The sequence below is a fragment of the Lonchura striata genome, chromosome 7, assembly GCF_046129695.1.
Source record: "Lonchura striata isolate bLonStr1 chromosome 7, bLonStr1.mat, whole genome shotgun sequence".
Lineage (NCBI taxonomy): Eukaryota > Metazoa > Chordata > Aves > Passeriformes > Estrildidae > Lonchura > Lonchura striata.
Window position 1 is genome coordinate 22,969,759 of NC_134609.1, and position 24,945 is coordinate 22,994,703.

Here is a 24,945-nt window from a genome sequence, read left to right on the forward strand (position 1 = left end):
ACTTAAGAATGTCTGCGACTGGTGAGATTTTCCCATTAGAAAAGAGAAGTAATTAATCCATCTATTATTTTAGGAGAAGCAGAAACTTTCTGTTTAAATCTAGTTTTTATTAGTGTTAAGAGGCTCAGAGGCAGAATTCTATGGCATGTCTAGAAGTGCTGGCTCCAGCTGCAGTTTTGAAGGAGCACTGTCAAATCGAAAATTGCATTTTCTCTGAGATGTCGCACCCCGACTGTTGTCACAACAACACCTGAAATCACCGTAAGTGGAAGAGATTAGGTGAAAATTAATGTTTCTCTCCCACCATTTTGCTTATTTTTTGTGTGTTTGACAGCTCCTCCGGGGAGCTGGATAGTGGCTCGGCGAGGTAAAGGAGCGGGCACGGACTCCAGCCGAGCTATTTTGCTGAGGATGCTTCGCAGCATCGCTGTTTGCCACCTCACCCCGGCACCCGCCTGGCTTCGCCCAGACTTTCGCCCTGTGGACGCAGAACTCGGCCCCCAGCCCTACACAGCCTGGAGGACGTGGCTGAGGGAGCGGCTGTGCTGCGACAAGGGGCGCATCAGTGCAGGCTTTAAGGCCTATTTTTTATCATCATTTTTATTTAAAAGAATTATTTTTAGATCCTGGAACGGGAGCCGGGTGTTCAGACCGAGCCTTTATTTGCCCCCACTCCCGCGCAAGCGGCCCCTCAGGGCGGCCCCGACAGCGCCCCCTAGAGGCGCGCACAGCCCCTCGCCCCGCTCGCCTCAACTTGCCTTTGGCGCCCAATCCGCCCCTCGGCGGGAGAAACCACTTCTCCCAGCTCTTCGGGGGGGACCCGGCGCCCGGGAGGCAGGGTGCTCTGCCTTCCCCGCTACGCAGCGCCCTCCAAAAGATCACCGAGGCACTTTAGAATATTGGAAAAGGAAATTCCCGCTGCTTCACGCGTTGTCACTTCTTCGGCGGTACAGGAGAGCATTCTCTGCTCCGCAGTTCTCCCTCCAAGTGGCGCTGGATGGTTCGCGCCAGGACGGGACGGGGCGGGTCCGCCGCCATTTTGTTTGCGTGAGGGGTGAGCGGGCCCTGTGCGGGGAGCGGGGCACGGCTGAGGGGGCGGGAAGCGGCGGCGGAGACCCGCGGTCAAGTCGAGCGTTCGGACCGGAAAGAGACGGCGAGGGCGGGCTGAACGACAGCCTGGCGGGCCTCCCCCATCCTGGGCAAATATGTACATCAAGCAGGTGAGCCGGCGGGATTCGCGCCGCCCGCACTGTGCGGTGCGGCCTGTGCCTGGCCTAGGGGGTTGGCCCATCCCGCCCCTGGGCTGGGGGCTCGGCACGTTCATATCTGCCCGGCCCGAAGCAGGTGGCCCGCGGGCTTGCGGCGGGCTCGGGGTCCTTTGCTTCGATCTTTTCTGTCCCGGGGGTCGGATCGAGGTCCAGGCTAAGGGAGGCGCCCCCGGCCCGTCCACGGGTCAGGTCCTACCGCCGGCTGGGCAGGCGGTGCTTTCTCTGCTTCTCTGCTCCCCTTTCATTCATTGCAGGTGTGAAGAGACGCTAGGGTCTCTTTCATGGACCCGAGACTTGTTCGCGGGGCCCCTTTGTACGCCAGCCCCGGTGTCCCGGCCGCTCGTACCCAAACAAAGGGCTGCTCGGCTGTCAGCAGCATCTTTCAGCCGTTCACATTGTGGGGTCTCTGCTTGGGGTGCTGTCTCAGGCCCCCGGGCATGAACCATTTACGATTCACCCTTGCCAAACGATCTATGGCTGGTGCTCAGTTAAAAGGATCCTGGTATACACCTTTTTGTATACACCTTTTTCAAACAGTTTTTGAGATCATCATTATATTACTTCGGCAGTTTCCCTGCAGCCAGTTTAGCAGCAGATTTTTATTACTGCTCTCGTATTACTGCATATGTGTGTTCATACAAAGCCTACCAAGATTCTCATTTCCTGGTGGACTCAAAATTGACCTGTTTCTCACACCCTGCAGGTGCTTTTCTTAAGAAGAATACTTTATTAGCTTTGAAATGCCTGTTCTTCATAGATACCAGGTTTTCATCTACTGTTTGGCTGATTGGGCGGTGTTTCAAACGCCTGCCTTTTGATTGTACTTTTGTAAATCACTCTTGATTAATCATCATAGGTGGGCACATTGCTTTAAAGACTTTGAATAGGTTTTGTTCTCCACATTTGAATTACTGAAAAGCAAGCAGTAGTGGAGATCTATAGAGTAAGTCTAAATTAGCTCAGAATAGGAGAAACGTTTCATTTTGACAAAAACACCAAGAAGGAAATTTGGGTGGCCAATAACCAATACTGTTATAGGGGCTATAGAAGAAAGTGTAGCACTGTGCGGGTGTGAGAACAAAAAGAATGAGAATTAATTTGATTCCATCAGTATCCCCTGTTTTGTTGTTTTTCAGAAATTGTTCCTGGAGTTTGAACATTAAAAATATTTAAGTCTTAATCTGAGTTGATACAAGGCAATGAAGAAGTCATGAGGTTTCAGAATATGTAGGATGGGTGAAGTGATAAACCATCTAGAGAAAAGCTTTGGGGAGAAGATGATGGTGTTCAGAGCCTGCCTGTATCACACTCCCTTGGTGCCCGGGTGTGTGGCTGCTGAAAGTTTGTGCTTCTATAGCAATATTCCAGAAATAGTAATTGTTTGGGTTTGTCATTTTGTAGAGGCTTCCAGGTTCTTATGAGAATAAATGCATTATTCCAATTCAGATGATTTTTATATATTATGTGAAAAAATGAAAAGTGGTAGAGACCAACTTTTTTGCCCATTTTTTAATTTCTCCCGTTCCCCTTGAAATCTAGTGAGTTTGGAAGCAGCACTGTCTCAAAATGTTTGGATTTTAAAAATATTTTTGTTGTTAAATATGTTAAATCAAAATGAATGAACATAGTTGCCGTGGCCTAGGGTCAGTGGCAGGATCTGATTAAGATATTCTGTTCCTGCTTTTCCTTTGAAAGCTGCTGGCACAGAGCTTGCTGCTAAAGTCTCCATCTGGCAGATGAAAAAGACTGTTTTTTTAGGGGAGGTCGGGTGTTTGTGTTCACAGCCACAGTACCTGGGCAGTCTTCAGTCCATACATTGTCTTAAACTTGCTGTCTGTAGTTGGGTCCGTTAAGTTCTGAAATCTTTGATTGCTTCCAGTGCAGTGGATCTGAATACAGTGCAGGTGGTTAAAGAAAACGGTGTCTGGCCTAAGGATTGGCAGTTCAGAAGAGGTTTAAGGTGGGCAGAGTATTGAAGGAAGCTGCAGTGGAAGGCTGTTCCTTTTCCAGAGTAGCTTCTGCTTCGCTCTGATGTTTGATAGTCAAGGATTAGTAATTTGCTGCCTACCTTTGGATTCCAGTAATGAAATAATTTTGCAAAGAGAATTTGACCATAAAGCCACAGTGCCTCCTGGGAAGAGAAGGTCTCTTGAATTCTGACTAAAAGTTAGTTAATGTCTTAAAGTGGCATTTCATTTTGGTTTTTATAAATTCCAGTGTTTGATTTGCTGTCTGACACGGCATTTTCATTCAATATTAGTGAGATGGTTTTAATCCATTAGTACAAACAGGTGATAAGAGGAGTTTTCCAAAACAATACTTTAGTGGCCTGTCACATAATGGGAGAAAGACTGAAGATCAAACTTGACATGAATAAATATTGGCATTTTTTTTCTCCCAGTCTTTTGTCCAGTACTTTTTGTGGGCAGGATTTTTTCCCCCACTGTTTGTTTAATGCTGACAGAATATGAAAGCAGTGCTGAAGGTAGTTGTTTCTTGTGGTGCTGGAGTGTACATGTAATAGAGGCTTTTGTGGTAGTGAGGAAAGGCTTGCTTAAATGTTTGCAGTACTACTTCTAGGCTTTTTGCTGAGGTTGAATAAAAAGTATTCTGCTCAGTTTCTGGAGTATGAGCTACTTTAATACTTGAAGAGAGAAGGAACAATGTATTCAGAGAAATAGAAAATGGTGATGGGACCACAGACCTTACAAACAAAAAATCTAAGTAATTTCATATCTTAAGCTTCAGCACTAATAATATTGAGAAGTATCTTGCAAGCTGTTTTTGTGTCTTCTTAAGAAGTGATTTTTAGTGTATTGTAGGTGTCCTAGGGAAACACTGTCACTGTTTTAACTGTATCCTGTTTCTGTTGGGGAAGAGCTGGGCAAAGAACACAGCTATTAATTGGTTGCCGTAGTCCTGTTTCAAGGTTTGATGAAAAATCTGCAGATGTCAAACTTTCAGGTGGCTGCTGCCTTCCTGGTGTTGTACTGAGCAGAGCAAAGCTGCTGTGCTTTCACCACAGCTTTGATGTATGGAACAGGTTGCTTGGTGCTGGAAGGTTGATCAGTTTTGTTGCTATGCAGAACTAAAGTTTTAGGTTATTGTAACTCTGTACCTTGTGTATTGCTAGGCCTGGCAAACATCAAAATGCTGCTGGAATTAAAAGAGTTGAAGTTTGATGTGCTGCTTTCAGATGACTGTTTGCTGCATAGCTCTTGAAGTTATGTGTGTACGTTTTTGTCTCTTTAGGCTGTGAATTGGAGCCAAGACCAGCTTGCTTTTTTATGTTTCCCTTTAGATTGCATAGGAAAATAAGACTATTGCATGTGCAATAGGCAGTCTAGTACACTTTTTGCAGCCTGCAATGGCACTGCTTGGAGAATTCACCAATAAAATTCTCATGCTGTAAATAGATTGCATTATAAAAATTAAAAATAAATGCTTGTTATACTCAGTTTTCTGTATATGATACTTTAGGGAAATAGATCTTTTATTCTAGTTTCTTACAAAAAAAACCTCTTGGAACTCTCTTGCTTGCCCTGCTTTGGCCTGCACAAGTGCTAGCATCTCTTGCCAGGGGAGAAATCTGTCCCTGAATTGATGCTTAGGTGGGGGGCAAGTTTGATGTAAGCTTCTGATCCTGAGCTGTAAAGTTGAGTGTGTGCAGGAAGGGTAGGCAAATTATAATTGATATAAATATTCTGTCAAACCTTATAGTAGAAAAACTGTTCAAGAACAGAAAGAACTTTGTTACAATAACTCCCTCTTCTCACCAGGTAATCATTCAGGGCTTTCGAAGCTACAGGGACCAAACCATTGTGGACCCATTCAGCTCTAAACACAATGTCATTGGTAAGTTCTGATACTTGCCTTTTATCACTAATTAAAATTGCACTTTTATTTCAGATTATATTCATGTTAATCTCCTTTATAGTTTTTAATATTCTGGTTACATTTGATGATTATATTGTCTGTTTTGGAAACTTCTGTATGTAATGTACCACAGGGTGTGTTCCACTTAGAGCAAACAACTATTAACGTTCAATTTTGCTGGGACAAGAGCTGAGTCTTCAGAAACTGAGTGAGGTTCATAAACTCCTTCCTGGGTGCACATCTCTGTATCAGCCAAGACCTCCTTTAAAGGTTGTCCTTGCAGAAACAGCAGCAGAGCATTTGTATGGGATTCTTGTTTTTTTGTCTGTGCAAGTGTTGTTATTTTTATAAATAATCACACCAGCAATTATAAACTCCTGCAGAGAAAGAAGACAGTTTTTCTTCCAGTTTTAAAGGAATTAATGTCTGGGCTGTAGATTGTCAAAAAGTGTAAGTTTTGAAGTGCAGTTGTCCACCATTCTCACACCTCTTCTATTTCTGCCTATGGAAGCCTGGCCGTGCTTTTTTTGTTTGCATTGATTTTAGTGATTGTGCAGCAACTTTTGAGACTGCTGACCCAACAGCAAACAGTCAATTTTGGACATAAAATCTTAGTAGCCAGGATTTAAGTCTGGCACTAGGAAAAAACAATGCATATGACATTAAGATATTCTTGCTTAGAAGTGTTATTTCTTCAGGAGCTAAAACTTTATCCAGATATGAATGATTTTAAAATACACTAAAAAAAAATCTCTTTTCACTGTGAGTTTTTTGCTTTTTTAAAAGTAATTCATAGTAATCTCAAGTGATTTTTTGAATAAGGCAAGTCTGGCTGCTCTGTAGGTAGGCAGAGATGAAAAGCCTGGGATTTTAATTGCTGCTGGAAGACAAGTGGATTTGAAACTGATACAGCAGGTCCTGATCTTAAAGAGAAGACGCTGCACCTTGCTGAAACACTGTGGTATGAACACTGAGGTTATATTGGTGTAGTGCTGTGCTCTTACACCTTTATTTTTCTATATAGAAGTAGTATTTATTCCAGTCTTTTATGATTAACAAGTGGAATATTAAGAAGTTAATGTGCTACATGAAGTTCATACAATCAATCTGGATTTACAGGCAAGTGGTTTCCTCCAAGTGGATAAATGTTCTGGAGCCAGGAGAATTTGACTTAGGTTTGCTGTTCTTATCCATCATATTATCAGTATAATAACCAAAAAGATGGCAATAAATAGGATGGGTTTAACTATTATTCTCATTGTGGAATTGTTTTTGAGTTTGTAAGTCAAGGTATTGTGTCTGAGTGGGCAAAGGTCTACTGTCCCGTACTCAAGTGATCCATCTACCAAGTTTATCTCATTCCCTGGAGAGTGTGGCATTTAAGGTGCATTGCACTGTTAACCTATATCAGCTGTAACTTAGGTCATACTTTATGTTTTAATTTTCAGTGGGAAGAAATGGATCTGGAAAAAGCAACTTTTTTTATGGTAAGCATGGATTTCTTGTTAGCCAAGGGATGCTGAAGATACCAGGTTTCTTTGCTTGTTTTTGCTAGAAATTGATTTAACAAAATGATTGTCCTCGATAAGGAGTGGCAGATTGGAAATTACTTGACAGTGATGAAAGGCAGATCTCAATACACTTGTTTAATATTTAGTCCAGGTTTTTCCCTAGAATTCAGCTTCTCTTACTAAGGAACTTCTCAGACTTTCAGCTGGCAAAAGTATTTACAGGAGGAAACTGATTCTAAAAGTTGCCCTCCATGAAAGATTATTATAATATTTGCAGTTGTTTTAGACATCTTTAGTGACTAATTTCTACTGAATAGCAGTTTGGTGCAGCTTAGATATTCTTTTAATATAAGGTTTTGAGGGGGATTTTGTGGGGTGGGAGTACTAACGGAGGAACAAAGATGCTAATTAAATGAGGTGTTAGTAGGCTTTGTGACAATTGTGTTTATAAATTATCTAATGCTAAGTATTTTAGCAATATTTTTAGCCTAGCCTGTGTGCTGTGTATATGTAGAAGGAAGCTCATGAATCCCCTAATTGTTCAGCCTTGTTAATGATTATACAGTGAACCAGTAATGTGGCAACAATGACTTCTTCAGATAAATCCTGCTGTACAGCAGGTTGAGTGATAAAGATCCAGCAGATTAAAGTTTTTAATGAAGAAATATTGTAAGATTTTGGCAACAGCTTGATTGTATTATACAACAATAAACCAGTGTGTTTTGAGTTAATGAAACTGTTGGATATCTCCCTGAAGGAAAGAATAAATTTTCTGTTTCTTTACTATTTTATTACAGCAATTCAGTTTGTCCTCAGTGATGAGTTTAGTCATCTTCGCCCAGAGCAGAGACTGGCTTTATTGCACGTAAGTGAATGTGTATAGCAGCAAAACTAAAGAATAAGCTAATACATTTGAATGGTACAACAAAAATGTTAAATTGCTGGGCTGTGGATATTTTAAGCCAATTATTTTGAAAGTAACTTTCTTTGTTTCAGTTGGCAAAAGGGAAGTTATTACACAGTAGTACATTATGTTGATAATGCACACCAGTGGATGTGTAGCCAAGATTATCAGAAATAAAAATGTGTGCTGGATCTTATGTAGATGCTCTTGCATCTCAAGTCCTTGAAAGGAAAGGGGAGCTGGGGTCATCAGGGAAAAGAGGAGAAGAATGAGTTCAAAATCTTTTCTATGATGGCAGCTGTCTAACCAGAACATCTCTTCTCTTAGGAAGGCACAGGTCCTCGTGTTATTTCGGCATTTGTGGAGATTATATTTGACAATTCCGACAACAGGTTACCGGTAAGTTCAGTGAACTGCTTTGGACATATAAATATGTTATTTCAGACTCAAGTGATCTCAGTCTTGTGGAAGGCTTCAGGACAGTACCTGCTTTTGAGTAATTTCTGGAAAAAAGGGTTGTAAATCTTCTGGTGTTAGTTACAGCTGCTTGCAGTAGGTATGTGTATTTACTGGGTTTTGTTTTCTTAAGATTGATAAAGAGGAAGTCTCACTTCGCAGAGTCATTGGAGCCAAGAAGGACCAATATTTCTTAGACAAGAAAATGGTGACGTAGGTACTTCTTTTCCTTATCTGAATGAGAACAGTAGTATTTCTGTAAAATTCTATAGGCAAACCCAACATTTGCATCCCTAGCATGAAATAATTTATTCCTGTTGTGTAATACTGAGTGCCAGTAGTTTGACAGCTGGAACATTAGTCCTGGTGCAATAGATAGCAGACATTGAATTTGCAGTTTAATCCATCCATTGATGTGGTGTTTAACTGCTTGCATAATATTTCTTTCAGGTTTTTTTTGAAATAGAAGGGTTACCACACTCTCAGTGGTTTTATATCCTTCCTTGTGATATATTTGCCTGTATTTCCCTCCTCTGTGCTTCAAGGTGCTTATATCTTAATCTCTTTCCAATTCTATAGTATTTTAGATATTTTCCATTTTTATTATTTCATTTTAGGATTACCCATTTTCAAGTAAAGAAGGTTCTTCAAACAGAGCATGCATTGCACACAGTGATTATATTATGTGGTGTATAGTTGTGATACTTTACTGCATTTTTATAGCTCTCACTTTTACTGTAAGTTTTTAATAGATTCATAATAACATTTCAGGAAAAACGATGTCATGAATCTTCTTGAAAGTGCTGGATTTTCTCGCAGTAATCCCTACTATATAGTCAAACAAGGAAAGGTAAGATTATTTTTCACACAGTAGAAGAATCACTGTCAAGATATCATGTTTCCTGGATGCCAAACTTAGTTCAGTTACTTCAGAAGTTAACCAAAACCTAAATTTACCTCAGTTTGAAATAGTTATTGTATGTAGATGCTTCTTTAGCAGATATTATTATTTTAGTAGTTCATGTTGATTTTTAAAAAAAATCATGTCTGTAAATATTGATATTTAGCAGAGGGTTTTTATAATGATGATCTTTACAATCAGTTTTTATTTTTCCATATACTTAAATACAAAGCAAACTTGATTCCTGTGAAATAGTTCAGTGTAAATTCAAGAATTCAAAGATTTCTGGGCCTATAGATGAGACAGCAAGGTAATGGTAGAGAATTTTAAGAGGTTGAAATACTGTTAATGGAGAATGAATGGAAAATACAGAAGTACCAAAAGTGAATGCACATCAGGAATAGGGCTCAGGCATGGGCTGTCTTAACTGGTCTTCAAGACTCAAGTAGCTTTCTAGAGCTTTCAAAGAATACCCACATCTGCAGACAAAGCACAGATTATGTGTAATGGCTCACAGGATGGATCATGAAGGAGACTGGGAACTGTCACCTCCAAAGGTTACTGGAAGTCATACTTGGAGAGGAATACGAGAGAAGAAGACTTAAGGAGCACTTGATGTCAGGAATGCTAACCCATCATACAGTCTGCCAGATGTTTATCAGGATACATTTTCCTGTACAGTGGGATGTGTTTGAAAGAAACAGCTTGAGCTGGAAAGTTGCTAGTAGTGGAGATTGTGCACACTACTTAACAGCCAAAATACACATACTGGTTTTAATATAAGACAAATTAGAAACAGCTACCTTCTTAGAAAAGCATGCAGCCACTGAAATGATATTGAAAGGAAGTGGGTTTTATGCTGGGTGTAATTGTATGACTGATTTGATGTCATATTAATGAGTGTTTCATGATGTGAATTATTCTAAGATTTATAACCCCTCCATTTTAGTGTGGTTTTATGGAGACATTTAAACTATTGGATTTAGCACCAGGACTTAAAAGCCCAACCTTGTTTCTCTAAATATGATGGTTTATTTTTTCTTCAGTGTACATAGTACTTGTTTTAGCAACAAGTGGTAACATTCAAAAAGCAGCAAATTTCATTACAAGAAGAATACTTTCTGTCCTGAAGTAATTGTCTCAAAAAGAAAGCAATGGTGGTGTATACTATGTATCTGAATCTTTCTGCCAAAACCTCAGGCAAGCAGACAGAGCAAAAGAGTGCAATCTTTTGCTCTGCTGTGGTTAGCCATACATCCAGAGCCTCTTATTGAAATCATAAATCTTGAATTTTCAGATCAACCAGATGGCCACAGCTCCTGACTCTCAAAGACTGAAGTTACTAAGAGAAGTAGCCGGTACCAGAGTGTATGATGAACGTAAAGAGGAGAGTATTTCACTAATGAAAGAAACAGGTAAAACGTTAAGAAATTATTGCTTTATGCTGCAGTAATTAAATTAACTCTAAAACTTCAGGCTTTTTCAGTAAAGCTAGATAGGTGTTATTTGTGGTATGTCAAACAATGTAGAGCTTGTCATATTTCTCCCTTGAATTTCCAACATCTCATAAGTTTACTTTCTGTATGCTTTTAGTAATAAAAACTTTTAGCTAAGCAAATACAAATAAATTTACTGTTCAAAACATGTGAGTGATGTCAACTGGTAGTGATCCAGAAATCAGGATACCTACTGCTGTGCAAACGCTAAAGTGCATGTTGTACAGTCTGTATTAAGTGTGAGCCAAGAGGGTACATGCTTGTGTTGCCTTACGTAACAAGTATCAACAGTTCTGCGGTTGGGATGTTTTTTTGGAGAACTTCTGGACATGGGGTGTTTTTACATTTCAAGTATGTTGACAAATTGTGAATCACTGGAATACGTTTAATGGCTGTAAAGATGGGGGATTATATTACATTGTTTAACTGAATTTCAATTGTGTCATGTTTTCCAAAGAGGGCAAGCGAGAGAAAATCAATGAGTTGTTGAAATACATTGAGGAGCGACTGCATACTCTAGAAGAGGAGAAAGAAGAGCTTGCACAGTACCAGAAATGGGATAAAATGAGGAGAGCATTAGAATACACCATTTATAATCAGGAACTTAATGAAACCCGAGCTAAGCTTGATGAGGTAAAATATGTTGGCTAGTACAAAATACAATGAGCTGTTAGTTTGTTTTTGCTACCATCTCCTTGTGATCTTTGATAGAATCTTGACAGTGTTAAGGAGGCTTTCCTGTCCAGCCATCCAGGAGCGCTACTCTGGCAGTCAGAACTGCACCACCTGAGCTAGGACTGAAACCCCTTCCCAGCGCAGGTGCCTCACTTGACTCCCTGCACCACACTCACAGACAGACTGGGTTTCCCATAGCAGAGTCTCAGATATCTTGATCCTTAAAATAATTTAATCTTGGTGCAATAACTAAATAACAAAGGAAGATGGGACCCCAGCAAAGGAAACAGGCTTTTTATCCCATCAGAGTAGAAGGGTGTGGCTTCTGCTGTGTCTCTGAGTGCCACAGGTTCCTGTGCCCTTTGTTTTGCAAAGGGATACTAGTTCGTTGCCTGTGGCTTCCACCATGCAGAAATTAATCTGCAGCTGCACACTGATCTACCTGTACTGTGTGTACTCCTCAGCATCACTGTTCTTCACTAAATAAACTATTTTCTTTCTGGAACCACTACTAAAGCAGAATCTGGCTACTTAAGCTATTGGTGATATTTCCATACAGCTTTCTGCTAAACGAGAGACAAGTGGAGAAAAATCAAGACAGCTGAGAGATGCACAGCAAGATGCTAGAGATAAAATGGAGGTAAAAATACTTTGAAAAGGGCTCTCCAGAGGTGTGTTTTGCATTCTGGTTTTGGGGATTTTTTAGAGGAGGTAGGGAGGGAGAGGATGAGGGCTGGCGATGTCTATATTAAATTCAGTTGCATGATTTCATCCTGTTCGTAAACTTGGAGTTTCTCACACATCTAGTGTATTATGATCTACAGAATAACAGTCTTGTGAGTTTTGATAAATAGTGAAATTTCATTCAGTGTTTTAAGATACTGCATACCTACATTTGCATAGGAAATAGAACGGCAAGTTCGAGAACTGAAGACTAAGATTTCTGCAATGAAAGAAGAAAAAGAGCAACTCAGTGCTGAAAGACAGGAGCAAATTAAACAGAGGACTAAATTAGAGTTGAAGGCTAAAGATCTTCAGGATGAATTAGCTGGCAACAGTGAGCAAAGGGTATGTAACACCAGTGAAGTCTTAATGTCATTGGCACAAGGAAGTGTTCATGTACACTGAAGTTTTTGTTTTAGACTGGAGCCTGTCACTATTTTGTAGGGTTTGTTAAATACTAACTTTAAATATTGCTTTGTTTGACTTTCAGAAAAGACTACTAAAAGAGAGGCAAAAACTTCTTGAGAAAATCGAGGAGAAGCAGAAAGAATTGGCTGAAACAGAGCCAAAATTTAACAGCGTAAAAGAAAAAGAAGAGAGGGGAATTGCTAGGTCTGTGGCATTCTATGCAAATTTTGTCAGTGCTATCCATCTGCAGTTAACTACGTGGAGATGGTCTGTAAAAAAACCTGCTTTATGTTGGGATGGGAGCAGTATTTGACAAAATGATTTTGTTTTTTTTACATGATCCTTTTCTTTTTGTTACTGGTCTGGTGCTCGAATTTGAGGCTGTGGTATGACACTTCTTGAAAATTCCACCAGTAATTCTCAATACTTGCTCTTAATAAATTCAAGATTTCTTTATAATACAGCATGTCTTTCCCTTCTCAAAACAGACTTGCACAGGCTACACAAGAAAGAACAGATCTTTATGCAAAGCAAGGTCGAGGGAGCCAGTTTACTTCCAAAGAGGAAAGGGATAAGTGGATAAAGAAAGAACTGAAGTCTTTAGATCAAGCCATCAATGACAAGAAGCGGCAGATTGCAGCTATACACAAGGACTTAGAGGATACAGAGGCAAACAAGGAGAAAAACTTGGAACAGTACAGTGTAAGTTTTCAGCTTATATTCTCAGTCTTTTTGAGAGAAGGGTTAAATACTCAGTCTTGGACAGTCAGACTTCAGGAATAGGCTTCTATCTGCCTTGCTCTTGTCTACATTGAATATAGCAATGTCATAGAAAACAATTTGTTACGTTTCTATAGAAGTCTGTGTTAGTTGTTTTCACTTCTCTCATTTTCCCCAAGCAACAGGGTCTTTTTGACTATGAAGCAGGCACTGCACCCTTGTACCATGCTTGCAGCGAGTTAGAAGACACATCCCTAGGCATATTAGAAGATTAATCTGTTACCTGCATAACTTAGATTTTAATTTCCATTCAGAAACAGCTCTTACAGTGCAAGTACAGTAAAATAATCCAAAAATAGTATTCCTGCTAGGAGCTCCAGCTGTGAAAACCCTGCTTTTATATTGAGAGAGCATACAGTGCCAATGCTGATGGTCTTCTTGGTCTTTGTGTAATATACCTACTGAAACTGAGAGTCAGTCTGACACTGTGCAGGAGTCTAGGTGTAGAAAGATGATGATGTTCTGCTAAAATACTGCTTGATTGGGACCACATTAGCAAAGTTGTGATTCTCTGAGTTGGTCAATGAAGAAAATAGCATTTTCCACTGGCTGACTGTAATTGTACTGTAGTGCTCAGTGGTAATTCTGTAGAATTGAAGGGCTTAAATTTGTTGTGGATTTTGATTCCTTTCTATAAACATGTCTTGGTTTCCTTTTTCTCCTCAAGGAAGGTTGATTTATGCTTAGGTGAAAAGTTGTATAGCTTTTTGTTGTTCAAAGAGAAGGCATCTTGGGTGAATGTAATTGAGAGTTTGCAAGGTTAGTTTGGAATGAGCTGGCTGTGTTTTTAGAACAGTTACTCCTCCTTGTACACATATAAATACATAAACACTATAGAGTGCTTGCCCTGAACTGCTTTTGAAAATGGCAGGTGTTAAATGAGCAAAGGGGCATTGGCTTAAACAGCACACTGTTGACAGCAGCTGTCTTGAAAGTCTAGCACTGCTGGAGAGCAGGCTAAGGCTTTTGACTAATAGCAGGTTGACATGGTGCACAAGATTAGTTGTACTTATCACAAATGTCATTTCAGAACATGATTACGTAGAAGTTATATGTATGTTAGTTACTGTTTTGTTTCCTGTTCTTGCTGTGACTTAGAGGGATCCATTTCACTTCAATGCCCAGAGGCACAGTTCAATTCAGTGCCTGCCTTGCCATCTGTATGGCACCTACACCTTGTTACTGCTTCCTTACAAAGCTGTCTTTATTCTTAGTGCCTTTGTAGTTTGTTGTAAACTGGTTAAAATGTTTGTAGGAATTTTCAGAATTTTTAATAGTTCAGATTTTAATAAAACAAAGATTTTTTTTTTTAATAGAGAGAGCTGTGGTTTCATGCTGTTCTTTTCTTTGTGTTAGAAACTGGACCAGGATCTTAATGAAGTGAAGGCTCGTGTTGAAGAATTGGACAGAAAATACTATGAAGTGAAAAATAAAAAGGATGAGCTACAGAGTGAAAGAAAGTTAGTAATTAATTGAAATATGTCTCAATCTCACTTAATGTGAAGGACCCCAACTGTGTAGTTGTTAACATGGCATGTAGGTATGTTTTCTAAATATGGCCATGTATGAACTTCTGCACTTTGCTTTCCCATTAGATTAGCAGTCTTTAAGAAAACAGTAATAAAACTTTCAGATTGCCGTTCATACTTACAAAATTTTATTGGTTTTGTTCTGTAGTTATTTATGGAGAGAAGAGAATGCAGAACAACAAGCTCTTGCTGCAAAGAGGGAGGATCTAGAAAAGAAACAGCAGCTTCTCAGAGCAGCAACAGGAAAGGTAAGATAACCTCACTCTTGATAATTCCTTGTGGAATCTCATTCTTAAAGGACAAGTCGGTTTTATCTGAAAGATATTATAGTTTTTTTAATTATGATCTTTGTCATAATTAAGATGAACAAGTTATATGCTGGGCTGAATTTTTCGTATATTTTTTGCTCTAGAATGACTTGAAAATGAGTTTTCTAAGCTCAAGGTAGTTGATGTGAGGAGACTAGGCAGTAAAGGAATATTTTTTAAATTTTCTCTGATATCTTTTTGATTAAAAAAAACCCAAACAAAACTGAAAAGTGGTCTCTTATTTAGGTATCTTCTGTTAGAGCTGTAGGTTAGTTAACAGAAATTTGGGAAAAAAGAAGATTACACGTGTCACGAAGTTAAAGCTACAATGAATATTATGCCCACGCATTTTAACTGCAATACAGTAATTAGCTGTATTTTAACAGGCCATTCTGAATGGTATAGACAGCATAAACAAAGTTTTGGAGCACTTCCGTCGAAAAGGCATAAACCAACATGTTCTGAATGGCTATCATGGAATCGTGATGAATAACTTTGAATGTGAACCAGCATTCTACACCTGTGTTGAAGTCACTGCAGGGAACAGGTAATTATGTGCTGTTTAGTGCAGTGTCACAATTTAGTTGTTGTTGCAAGCTTCTACTGAAATTTTATTCTTTTGAACTTGATGTCTTGTCTTTTTTATTGTCAAAGTGCCTTCTATATAGCATGATCAAACTGCTATTTCTTTGTGAAAGAACTACGAATAAGTCTGCCTAAACGATAATCCTAGCTGCTCCTGACATTGTCTAAAAAAACCTAAAACAAAACCAGAGAGGAAAAAAAAAAGAAAAAAACAAAAAGGGCCCAGACCCACACTCCTGACACTTGCCAGGGGGATTGGTGGTGAGACTGAATTATATTGAATAAAATGGACAGCATCTTCCAGTGTGGAGAATCTACAGTAAGCAAGGCTGATATTTCAATAATAGTAAGAATTATTTCACTTGTACTAGAAAATCTCATGGTTGAGAATGGTCTCTAAACTATCAAAAGCTGCTGTCTAAAAGTTACCTGAAAAGATGTTGAGTGTTAATGAGTCTGTGTAAGATGTTTTCTCGAAGAAGTAAAGGCCTGCTGGGTGATCTACCACTTGATGCAGCATTTAATACTTTAAATTAATTTAAATTGTCTTTTTGTGTGATCAGTGCCTGTTACAGCTCATGAGTAGTCATAAACGTTCTTGTTCTAATGACGTGCAGATAATGCATAAGAGCAGGAAAGAGGACAGAGGTGACGTGATCTTGCAAAATGTCACATAGAAATGTTGATGCTACTATGATTGGAAGTGCAGTGTCAGTGTGAACAAGGGTGTCTCTTCCAAGCACTTCACAGTTCTCCCTGAATCCTGTGCTCCATAGTTTGGAAAACACTGTAACAAGGAAAAACGACTTATTTCAGTCCCTCTGGTGCCAGTCCTCATAGTACACAGGGAGATGGGGTTCTCTGTGTGTGGTGTGTAGAGGCAGCAGAGGCAAACTCAGAGATCCATGCAGAGAGGGGGAGGGCTGAATGTTGTGTGATGGGAATACAGGACAGGTGTGGCCGCAGTGGCACTGTACACCTATTGAGCTGCCCCTGGCTGGACAGTTGATAGTAAAGTTGTTGGCTAATCCTGTTTTAACCAAAGTGAAGATCATACCCACTTGCTTTTTCTAAAGCATGGAATTGGAAATGCAGTGCAGCTTTATAGTGATGTGTTATGTAATGGTATCTGCATGAATACTGTCTGTATACAAATATATTTGTCCTTTTAGCATAGTAAAATTTTGCCTAATTGTTTGGCTTGTTAAACAGGTTGTTTTATCACATTGTGGATTCTGATGAAGTCAGTACAAAGATCCTAATGGAATTTAATAAAATGAACCTTCCTGGAGAAGTTACTTTCCTCCCTCTGAACAAGCTGGATGTTAGAGATACTGCTTATCCTGAGACTAATGTGAGTTAGAATTACTTTTGAACCTATCTGTGCTTCATAACTTCAAAGCATCATATTTTGAACTGTTTACATTGCTTATTGTCCACCACTTGCTTTTCCGTTTGTAGTAGTAAAATACTATTTCTAATGTATACTTCTGAACATAAAAAAATTGTGTTATAGAAAAACATTTTTCTACAAGGTATCTGCTCTTTATTAACTGCACTTTACAAGTGAAAAGGCAATACTAATAAGTGGAGTTTTATTGTAACCTGATACTCAATAATTACTTTAATTGCTGAGCTGTAGTTCTCTCACTTCAGGATGCTATTCCTATGATCAGTAAACTGAGATACAATCCAAGATTTGATAAAGCTTTCAAACATGTTTTTGGGAAGACTTTAATTTGTCGTAGCATGGAAGTGTCTACCCAGCTGGCCAGAGCTTTCACAATGGATTGTATCACTCTAGAAGGTAAATACTGCAATTTTTAATAATTTATTTATTGCAAAAATAGAATTCCTGGGAACATGGGGCTCATTAAATGTGGTCTGTTTAGTGTTGTTGAAATAAGATTATTAAAAATAATAGTATACTTGACTGAGATGTATGTATAAGGTTGCACTTGGTTAAGTACAGTGCTTAAAAATCAGGATTTCTTTATAAGGTATGAAATTGTCTTATGGTCTAAATTTTAGTAGCAATGTATCTCCATCCTGATAATTACAAAGCAGATTAGGTTTGCATTCATCCAGTTTAACAGGCATTTGTTTTCCTGGAGTGTTTATGGTATTTTCCCCAAGCTCAAACCAGTGTTTAGATTGTGAATGAATGGCCTTAATTCCTTACAAAGGCAATGTGCATTCTTCTGTGCCACAAAAATATTTACATCTTATGTTCTCTGAAGTAATCTATATCTTTTGTTAATTGCCTGTATTAAAGTGGGCAGATTCCCTGCAGGCTTATTGTTGTCTCTTTGTATGTTAAAGTCAATCTGAAAAAATTCCTAAGGGTGTCTGAGGAAGAAATTACTAATTTTTCAGTATTGGCATACTCTATAAGCCACAGATGCTGCTAATTACTTCATCTCTTTATTTCCTCATAGAAGACTTGAGATTTTTTTTCAAACTGGTAGTGCTAGGCATTTGCATTTTTCCCTTAAGTATTTTTTTTTTTCCTTCAAGCTACATGGTTTCAGAAGTTAATTAAAAACAAAGATAAGCCAATGCTTAAAGGAGATCCTAGCAGTCTGTGATGATCTTGAGAAAGGAAATAGCACTTAAATTGAATACAGAAATAAACATTTTCCTAATTAGGGTAAACATACATGATTGCTGAGACATTCAGTGCTTTTGTAGCTTAATTGGAATGTTCTGGTTAACCTGCTAAGTTGCACTGTAGAAACTGCTGGACTTTATGGCAAGAATGTAGTATGCATTTTACATCTCATTCTGTTCTGCCCTCAGGTGATCAAGTCAGCCACCGAGGTGCTTTGACTGGAGGTTATTATGACACCAGGAAGTCTCGGCTTGAATTGCAAAAAGATGTTAGAAAAGCAGAAGAGGAACTTGGTGAACTTGAAGCAAAGCTCAATGAAAACTTACGTAGGAACATTGAAAATATCCTTTTGTTGTTCATGGGGAAAGTTGTATGATGACAGAGCTTTTCTTTTGTGGTTACAGTAATAGATGGAAAACAGGAGGCTGACTTGTTACATATTATCTGTGTTTTGACTGTCTTGTGAGCAGCCTGGTTCTCTGTGTTACTGTATTTGATATTGATCTTTAAAGCTTAGAAGTGAGGTTAAACCCTAGATTATGAGGCTTTCTGTTCCTTTTAGAGTCTGTTGTAGTAACTACCATAACCAGATATTCTTGTTATCTATGTTAATCTTCACTGCTTCTTCTGACTCAGGCTATATTTTTAGTACTTGTGTCCTGAATTGATGGTACATAGTCCACTTATGCTGTGGAGGGGAGATGGGAGACCATTGTGTTGTAATAAGCTCCAAGCTGCTTGACAGTTTGGTCTTTCCAGACTCTTTGCACAGTGTCCTTTTGAGATCTAGTATCTGCAATTCAGGGGTAAGGGAGGTTTATTTTTCTTATACATCACCCAGGTCATTCTGTCCTTCAAACTGAAGTCCTCTGCATTTCGACTTGCATCAGTGCGTTAGAGACATCTGTTCTGTATTTTGTACAATCTGAGCTTTTCTTGCATGTTCAAATGTATCCATGTGTTCTTCTGAATGCCATGTTGTAAAAGAAGCAAGGAAATCTTCATTTAGCTTAGTTCCTGATATTGGTAAGTTACTTGATAAGTGGATAAGCTGCTCAAGTTATTTTTATTGATGATTCTTGACTTTTCCTCTACAAGTGATCATTATGGTCTGGTGGAATTTTGATTTGTTTCCTATTTTGATGAAAGATTAGAATGTCAGATAGAAAAATATTGAAGGTACTAGTAGGAATAAAAATATTTTTAAAACAAGGACAGAATTTTCCTTAGCCCACAGTACGGATTAATAATGAGATTGACCAGCTAATGAACCAAATGCAGCAAATTGAAACACAGCAGAGAAAGTTCAAAGCCTCTCGAGACAGTATTTTGTCAGAGATGAAAATGCTGAAGGAGAAGAGGCAGCAGTCTGAAAAGACGTTTATGCCTAAGGTTGGTATGGGGATATGGAAAACTGTTACTTGGTTTATTTTAATTGTTTCATTAATGTTACTGATAAACTTGCATTCCCTTCTGGTTAACATCATAATATGAAATATGAAGAGATAACTAGATATATGTCACTAGATAACTAGAGGTATGTAGAGACATGTTGATATGAACAGGTGAAATTCATACAAATCTAGAGATTGCTTTGAGGTGTGATTCTGTCTGTCTGTCCCACAGCAACGTAGCTTGCAGAGCCTGGAGGCAAGTTTACATGCCATGGAGTCAACTAGAGAATCGTTAAAAGCAGAGCTGGGGACAGATTTGTTGTCTCAGCTCAGTCTTGAAGATCAGAAACGTGTGGATGCTCTTAATGATGAAATTCGACAACTGCAGCAAGTAAGGAAACGAAAATATCTTGCCATTAAATGTGGTACCTTTCTTAGCAATAAACTTTTGTCCTTTTGTATGAAAAGTCACTTATGAATATAGTGTTAGTAAATTAGTGCTTCATCAGTAGTAGGTAGGTGTGTTTAAAGTTCTCTCATTTGCAAAGGGTATTTACAAGTTTTTCTCAAACACTAGGTGATTTTTTCTAGTTGATTGTGTGAGAATTAAGGCTATTTGTGTTGGAATCATCACAATTTTCTTGCTCTTGCTATTGGCTTTCCAACAATAAATACAAATAGATATAATCTGAAGGGAGGATTCACAGTATGAAAAAGGAAAATTTCTATAAGTGCATGGTAGGTAAGACAAAACTAAGTTTTTGATTGACACACATGTTGCTGGAAAAATACTGCTTCTTAATATACACTCTAAAGCATTTCTGGGTTTAAGAATTGGGTTCGGATACGAATAAAGATTAATAAACTCACTGATCTGTACAGCTGACTTTTACACTAGACACCTTTTGTTTTTGTTTTCCTGTCAGTTAAAAGCAGAGGAACAGTCAGAGAATGGTGAGATTTTAACACACGGAAGTGTGTAAAGAGGGTTTTTTTGTTGTTCTTGTATTAATTTTTTGTCTAAAACAAGTTAAAAGTAGTCCTAGTCAGGTAAGGCAACTAATATACTTCTCTACTTTCTTCAGGAAAACAGACAGCTTTTGAATGAGAGGATTAAATTAGAAGGCATTATCACAAGAGTTGAAACATACCTCAATGAGAATCTAAGAAAACGCTTGGACCAAGTGGAACAAGTAAGGAGTTTCTTTTAGATGTACTTTTGCAGTCTGGGGTTTGGTTTATTCCTAAAGCTAACACATACAAGTAATAAATACTTATTTGTTACACTGCATTGTCTGTGGTGGGGTTTGCTTCCCTGTGTATAAACTGAGTTAAGCATTCATTTGTATTTCAGCAAATTTTTGCCAAAAGCTACTGTGAATACACTGCATGTGTATCAATAGGACTATCATAATGACAGATTTGTTTGAAAATCTAACTATTCTCTTAGAACATAATGAAAATACTGAATAGTATATTATGTAATAGTTATATGTAGAGTAGCAGAAGATAGCTTGTTTGTCTGGCTTGTGTTGCCATTCATGCTGAATCTAGTGGCATTTATTTATCCCATAGGAGCTGAATGAGCTTCGAGAAACAGAAGGTGGCACAGTTCTTACTGCCACAACATCAGAACTCGAGGCTATCAACAAACGAGTGAAGGATACACTGGCACGGTCAGATGGTTGGTAACATCATGTTTGGAAAGAACTCTCAAGGGTTTTGAAAGTTCACACATACCATATTTGATTTAGAAATAGATGTATTGATTTAGAAATAGATAATGTAATTAACTTGTGTTGGTGTTAATGGGCTTCTGGCTTGAGGGTGTGGTACTTGTAAGGCAACTGTCGTACAAGCAAGATCTTGTATAATTGTTCCTGAATTTTGTCTAACCCATTTAAAACTCAGCTGCTGTCAAATAGGCTATCACATCTGATTGGCTTGCAACTTCCTTTGCTTCTCTTTCTAGACTTGAACAATATGACATGGGGAAGAAAAGAGGGATTTTCAGCCTTTTGTCTGAACTTTAACCTTCTGTTCCTTAATAGATCTTCTTTAGTGTATCTTTTTGTTTCATAAATACTTTATTGGATGATAGCTGATCTTACAGAGGTGTGTAAAACTTACAACTTTGGGTTTTGTACTCTTGCTCACTATTGCAGACCTGGATAACTCTATTGACAAAACAGAAGCAGGAATTAAAGAACTTCAAAAGAGCATGGAACGCTGGAAGAACATGGAAAAGGAGCATATGGATGCTATTAACCATGATACAAAAGAACTTGAAAAAATGACCAACAGGCAAGGCATGCTCCTCAAGAAGAAAGAGGAATGCATGAAGAAAATAAGAGAGTTGGGTTCACTTCCACAGGAGGCTTTTGAAAAGTATCAGACTTTAAGTTTAAAGCAGGTAAATAGTGTGCTTGGTTTCATGTTTTACGACCTGAAACATTAGTGTCACCTGCATCTCGCGTGTCAAATGTGTCTAGAATTGCAAGCCACTTTGATGTGTTAATGTTTTTAATTTACAGTTATTCCGCAAGCTGGAGCAGTGCAATACTGAACTGAAGAAATACAGTCATGTTAATAAAAAAGCTTTAGATCAGTTTGTGAATTTCTCAGAGCAGAAGGAAAAATTGATAAAAAGACAAGAGGAGCTGGACAGGGGCTACAAATCCATCATGGAACTGATGAATGTCCTTGAGCTCAGGAAATATGAGGCTATTCAGCTGACTTTCAAACAGGTAAGAAAATGGGAAAAATTGTAAAGACACTGGTGCTGAAATCAATCAAGTTGTCCCATAGTGTAGCAGCAATGTGAGAAGAAGATACTAAATAAATCTGTACTAAGAGAAGGTTGTGTCATGTAACGTGAGGCTTGTGGGTTTTTTAAATACTGAAAAGTAAGTAAGGCTACCATTTTCAACATGTGTCCATCTCCAATACAATTCTAGCTTTGCTTTAAACTTCTAAATACTTCCTGTCAAGTAAGCTGTTATATACTATGTATGACCCTTTCTGGGAACTGGAAAAAAATTACACCAAATCTCTTCTCCAGATTTAGTGAAAGTAATTCTAATGTTAACAAAGAATCTTAACTGCAAAATGCGTGAGTTGTTCTCTTTAAAGGTTTTTTGCTTAACTGAAAGTTACTAAGTAAATCTTATTTTTGCTACAGTCTGTGTTTTGATTGTACCATTTTCTTGAAAAAATTGTGAAAATTTTCATACTACAAAAACAGTTGTTTTGGCTCTTGTTTTAAGCCAAGCTTTGTACAGCATACATTCCTCACTTCTGCTTAAGAACATGGATCTCTTCTTTAAAGCAGATACTTTTTGTGTTTGTGCAAAAACACTTTCCTACATTTGATTTCACTCTGTAAAAATGAGTAGATTTATTGATTGTTTCTTTTTCAGGTGTCAAAAAATTTCAGTGAAGTATTCCAAAAGTTAGTACCTGGTGGTAAGGCCACACTGGTGATGAAGAAAGGAGATGTGGAGGGCAGTCAGTCCCAGGATGAAGGTGAAGGAAGTACTGAGAGCGAAAGGGGATCTGGATCTCAGAGCAGTGTTCCATCTGTAGATCAGTTCACTGGAGTTGGCATAAGGGTAAAGAAAAATATTGGTTTTTAGTCCTTTGAATGTTTGTTTAGGTTGTCTTTTAACTATGTTTTTAAAAGGCAGCATTTAGTTGATCCTGTTTGTTTAATAGCAAGTGATGCTGTGGTTTAGTGTTTTGAAATCATCTTGCTGTTGCATTGTTTTCTTAGGTATCGTTCACAGGGAAGCAGGGGGAAATGAGAGAAATGCAGCAACTTTCAGGTGGACAGAAATCTTTAGTGGCCCTGGCCCTAATATTTGCTATCCAGAAATGTGATCCAGCTCCATTTTACTTGTTTGATGAAATTGACCAAGCCTTGGATGCCCAGCATAGAAAAGCTGTGTCAGGTACTTGTCTACCTTTTATAATCTTCATTGTGGTTGAAGGTAATAGTTTGTCTTCTCATCTCTGATGTTTAAGAATAAAGCTTTTGATCATAAAAACACATTTTTGAGAAGCCCAATGAGTGTTTGGGGACGTTTTCATGAACTTGGTTTTATGTAGAAGCTGTTTTCTGTTACTGCATCTAAAGGGTCTACTTACTGCACTTTAGTGTTGAAAAACAGTCCTGTTTTGAAGTCTAGTTTCATTTTAAAAATGAATGGACAAGTGCTTAATCTGTTTTTCATTATAGAAGTTTAATATCATAGGTTTGCTGAGTGGCTGGACTTGTCAGAGTTCATACTGGAATTAATGAGAATACTTATATATATTATCTGGGAAATAAAACTGGTATAGATACTTTCTTGATTTGTGAGGTTTGCTTCATTAGCCAAAACCTCATTTTGAATAAGGCAAAGAGTTTGCTATTCTTGTCTGTCATTTTATTGAAAATACTACATTAATAAATATTTTTTGTGTTCTTTTTTAGATATGATTATGGAACTGGCTGAACATGCTCAGTTTATTACAACAACTTTTAGGCCAGAACTGCTTGAGTCAGCTGACAAGTTCTATGGTGTAAAATTCAGAAACAAAGTAAGTAGTATGATAGGCTTCTCAGTAAAGACCATAATTAAGATAAGTTGTGCATTTGAGACTTAGCAAGAGTTCAGAGTGAATCAGACTCACTTCAGCTGATAAATTTCTATTTATGACACAGTCTTCTATAAAAAGTTCTCTCATTCTTGAAAGAGAATTTAAATACCTGCAGATGTCCTGTGTCACGTTATTTAAAGGGATTATAAATTGATCATAGACCTGTTGCTGAGTCCTGGAGCCTTCAGAAATGTCTGTCTTATTCTGCAGGAGGTACTGTAATAACTGAATGCTTCTTTGTTCCACCAGGTCAGTCATATTGATGTGATCACAGCAGAAATGGCCAAAGACTTTGTAGAAGATGACACCACGCATGGTTAAAGGAACTGTAATTACTGATTATTTGGAAGATGTGTATAGTGCTATGTTTATGCCAGGGATCTGTACATTTAAAAGATGAATTATTTAGTCCTTGTTTAAAATAGTTTTGGAACACACATTTTAACCAAGACCTCAGAAGGCTTAGTTTCAAATGAGCTTGAGTATCCATTTTGTCTCTGTTGCTGTATTTTATAAGATAATTGTTATTGTTACCTTTATACAATACCTGTAGTTTGGAAATTTTATTCTCTTCCTTCAAATCTTTTGTAAAGTGTTTGTTGCTGTTTTAAAGCTTTTCAGAAAGTGCTAGCTATTTCTTCTTAAGTATAGTTTTATCATTTATATTGCCTCACATGTTTTTTTTTTTTTTAATGGCTTCAATTAAAATGGTTGGTTTTATGGCTGTAACTTGTATATATTAAGTTTTTGGGTTATATTGTCTTTCTGAAGGTGAATCCACTGAGATGGAGTAAACACTTCAGTCATATTGAAGTGGCATATTTCAGAATATGCCACAAAGCAGTTCTCCCAAACAACTTTTTTTTTTTTTTCCCTCTT

General features: G+C 38.2%; 1 protein-coding gene across 1 annotated transcript; it reads left to right on the plus strand.

Annotated features, from left to right (window-relative positions):
- Positions 1–1,037: 1,037 nt before the first annotated feature.
- On the plus strand, positions 1,038–24,790 carry SMC3 (structural maintenance of chromosomes 3). Its single transcript, XM_021526016.3, has 29 exons — positions 1,038–1,220; positions 5,048–5,123; positions 6,593–6,631; positions 7,453–7,520; positions 7,887–7,958; positions 8,149–8,228; positions 8,787–8,865; positions 10,214–10,331; positions 10,870–11,045; positions 11,647–11,727; positions 11,991–12,155; positions 12,301–12,422; positions 12,707–12,920; positions 14,355–14,458; positions 14,676–14,775; positions 15,222–15,382; positions 16,633–16,774; positions 17,077–17,227; positions 18,220–18,372; positions 19,272–19,423; positions 19,658–19,816; positions 20,511–20,618; positions 21,001–21,109; positions 21,591–21,838; positions 21,960–22,172; positions 22,845–23,036; positions 23,198–23,375; positions 23,900–24,006; positions 24,316–24,790. The coding sequence occupies exons 1-29, from the start codon at positions 1,206–1,208 to the stop codon at positions 24,385–24,387; spliced, it is 3,654 nt and encodes a 1,217-aa protein (XP_021381691.1). The 5' UTR covers positions 1,038–1,205; the 3' UTR covers positions 24,388–24,790.
- The last annotated feature ends 155 nt before the right edge of the window (positions 24,791–24,945 follow it).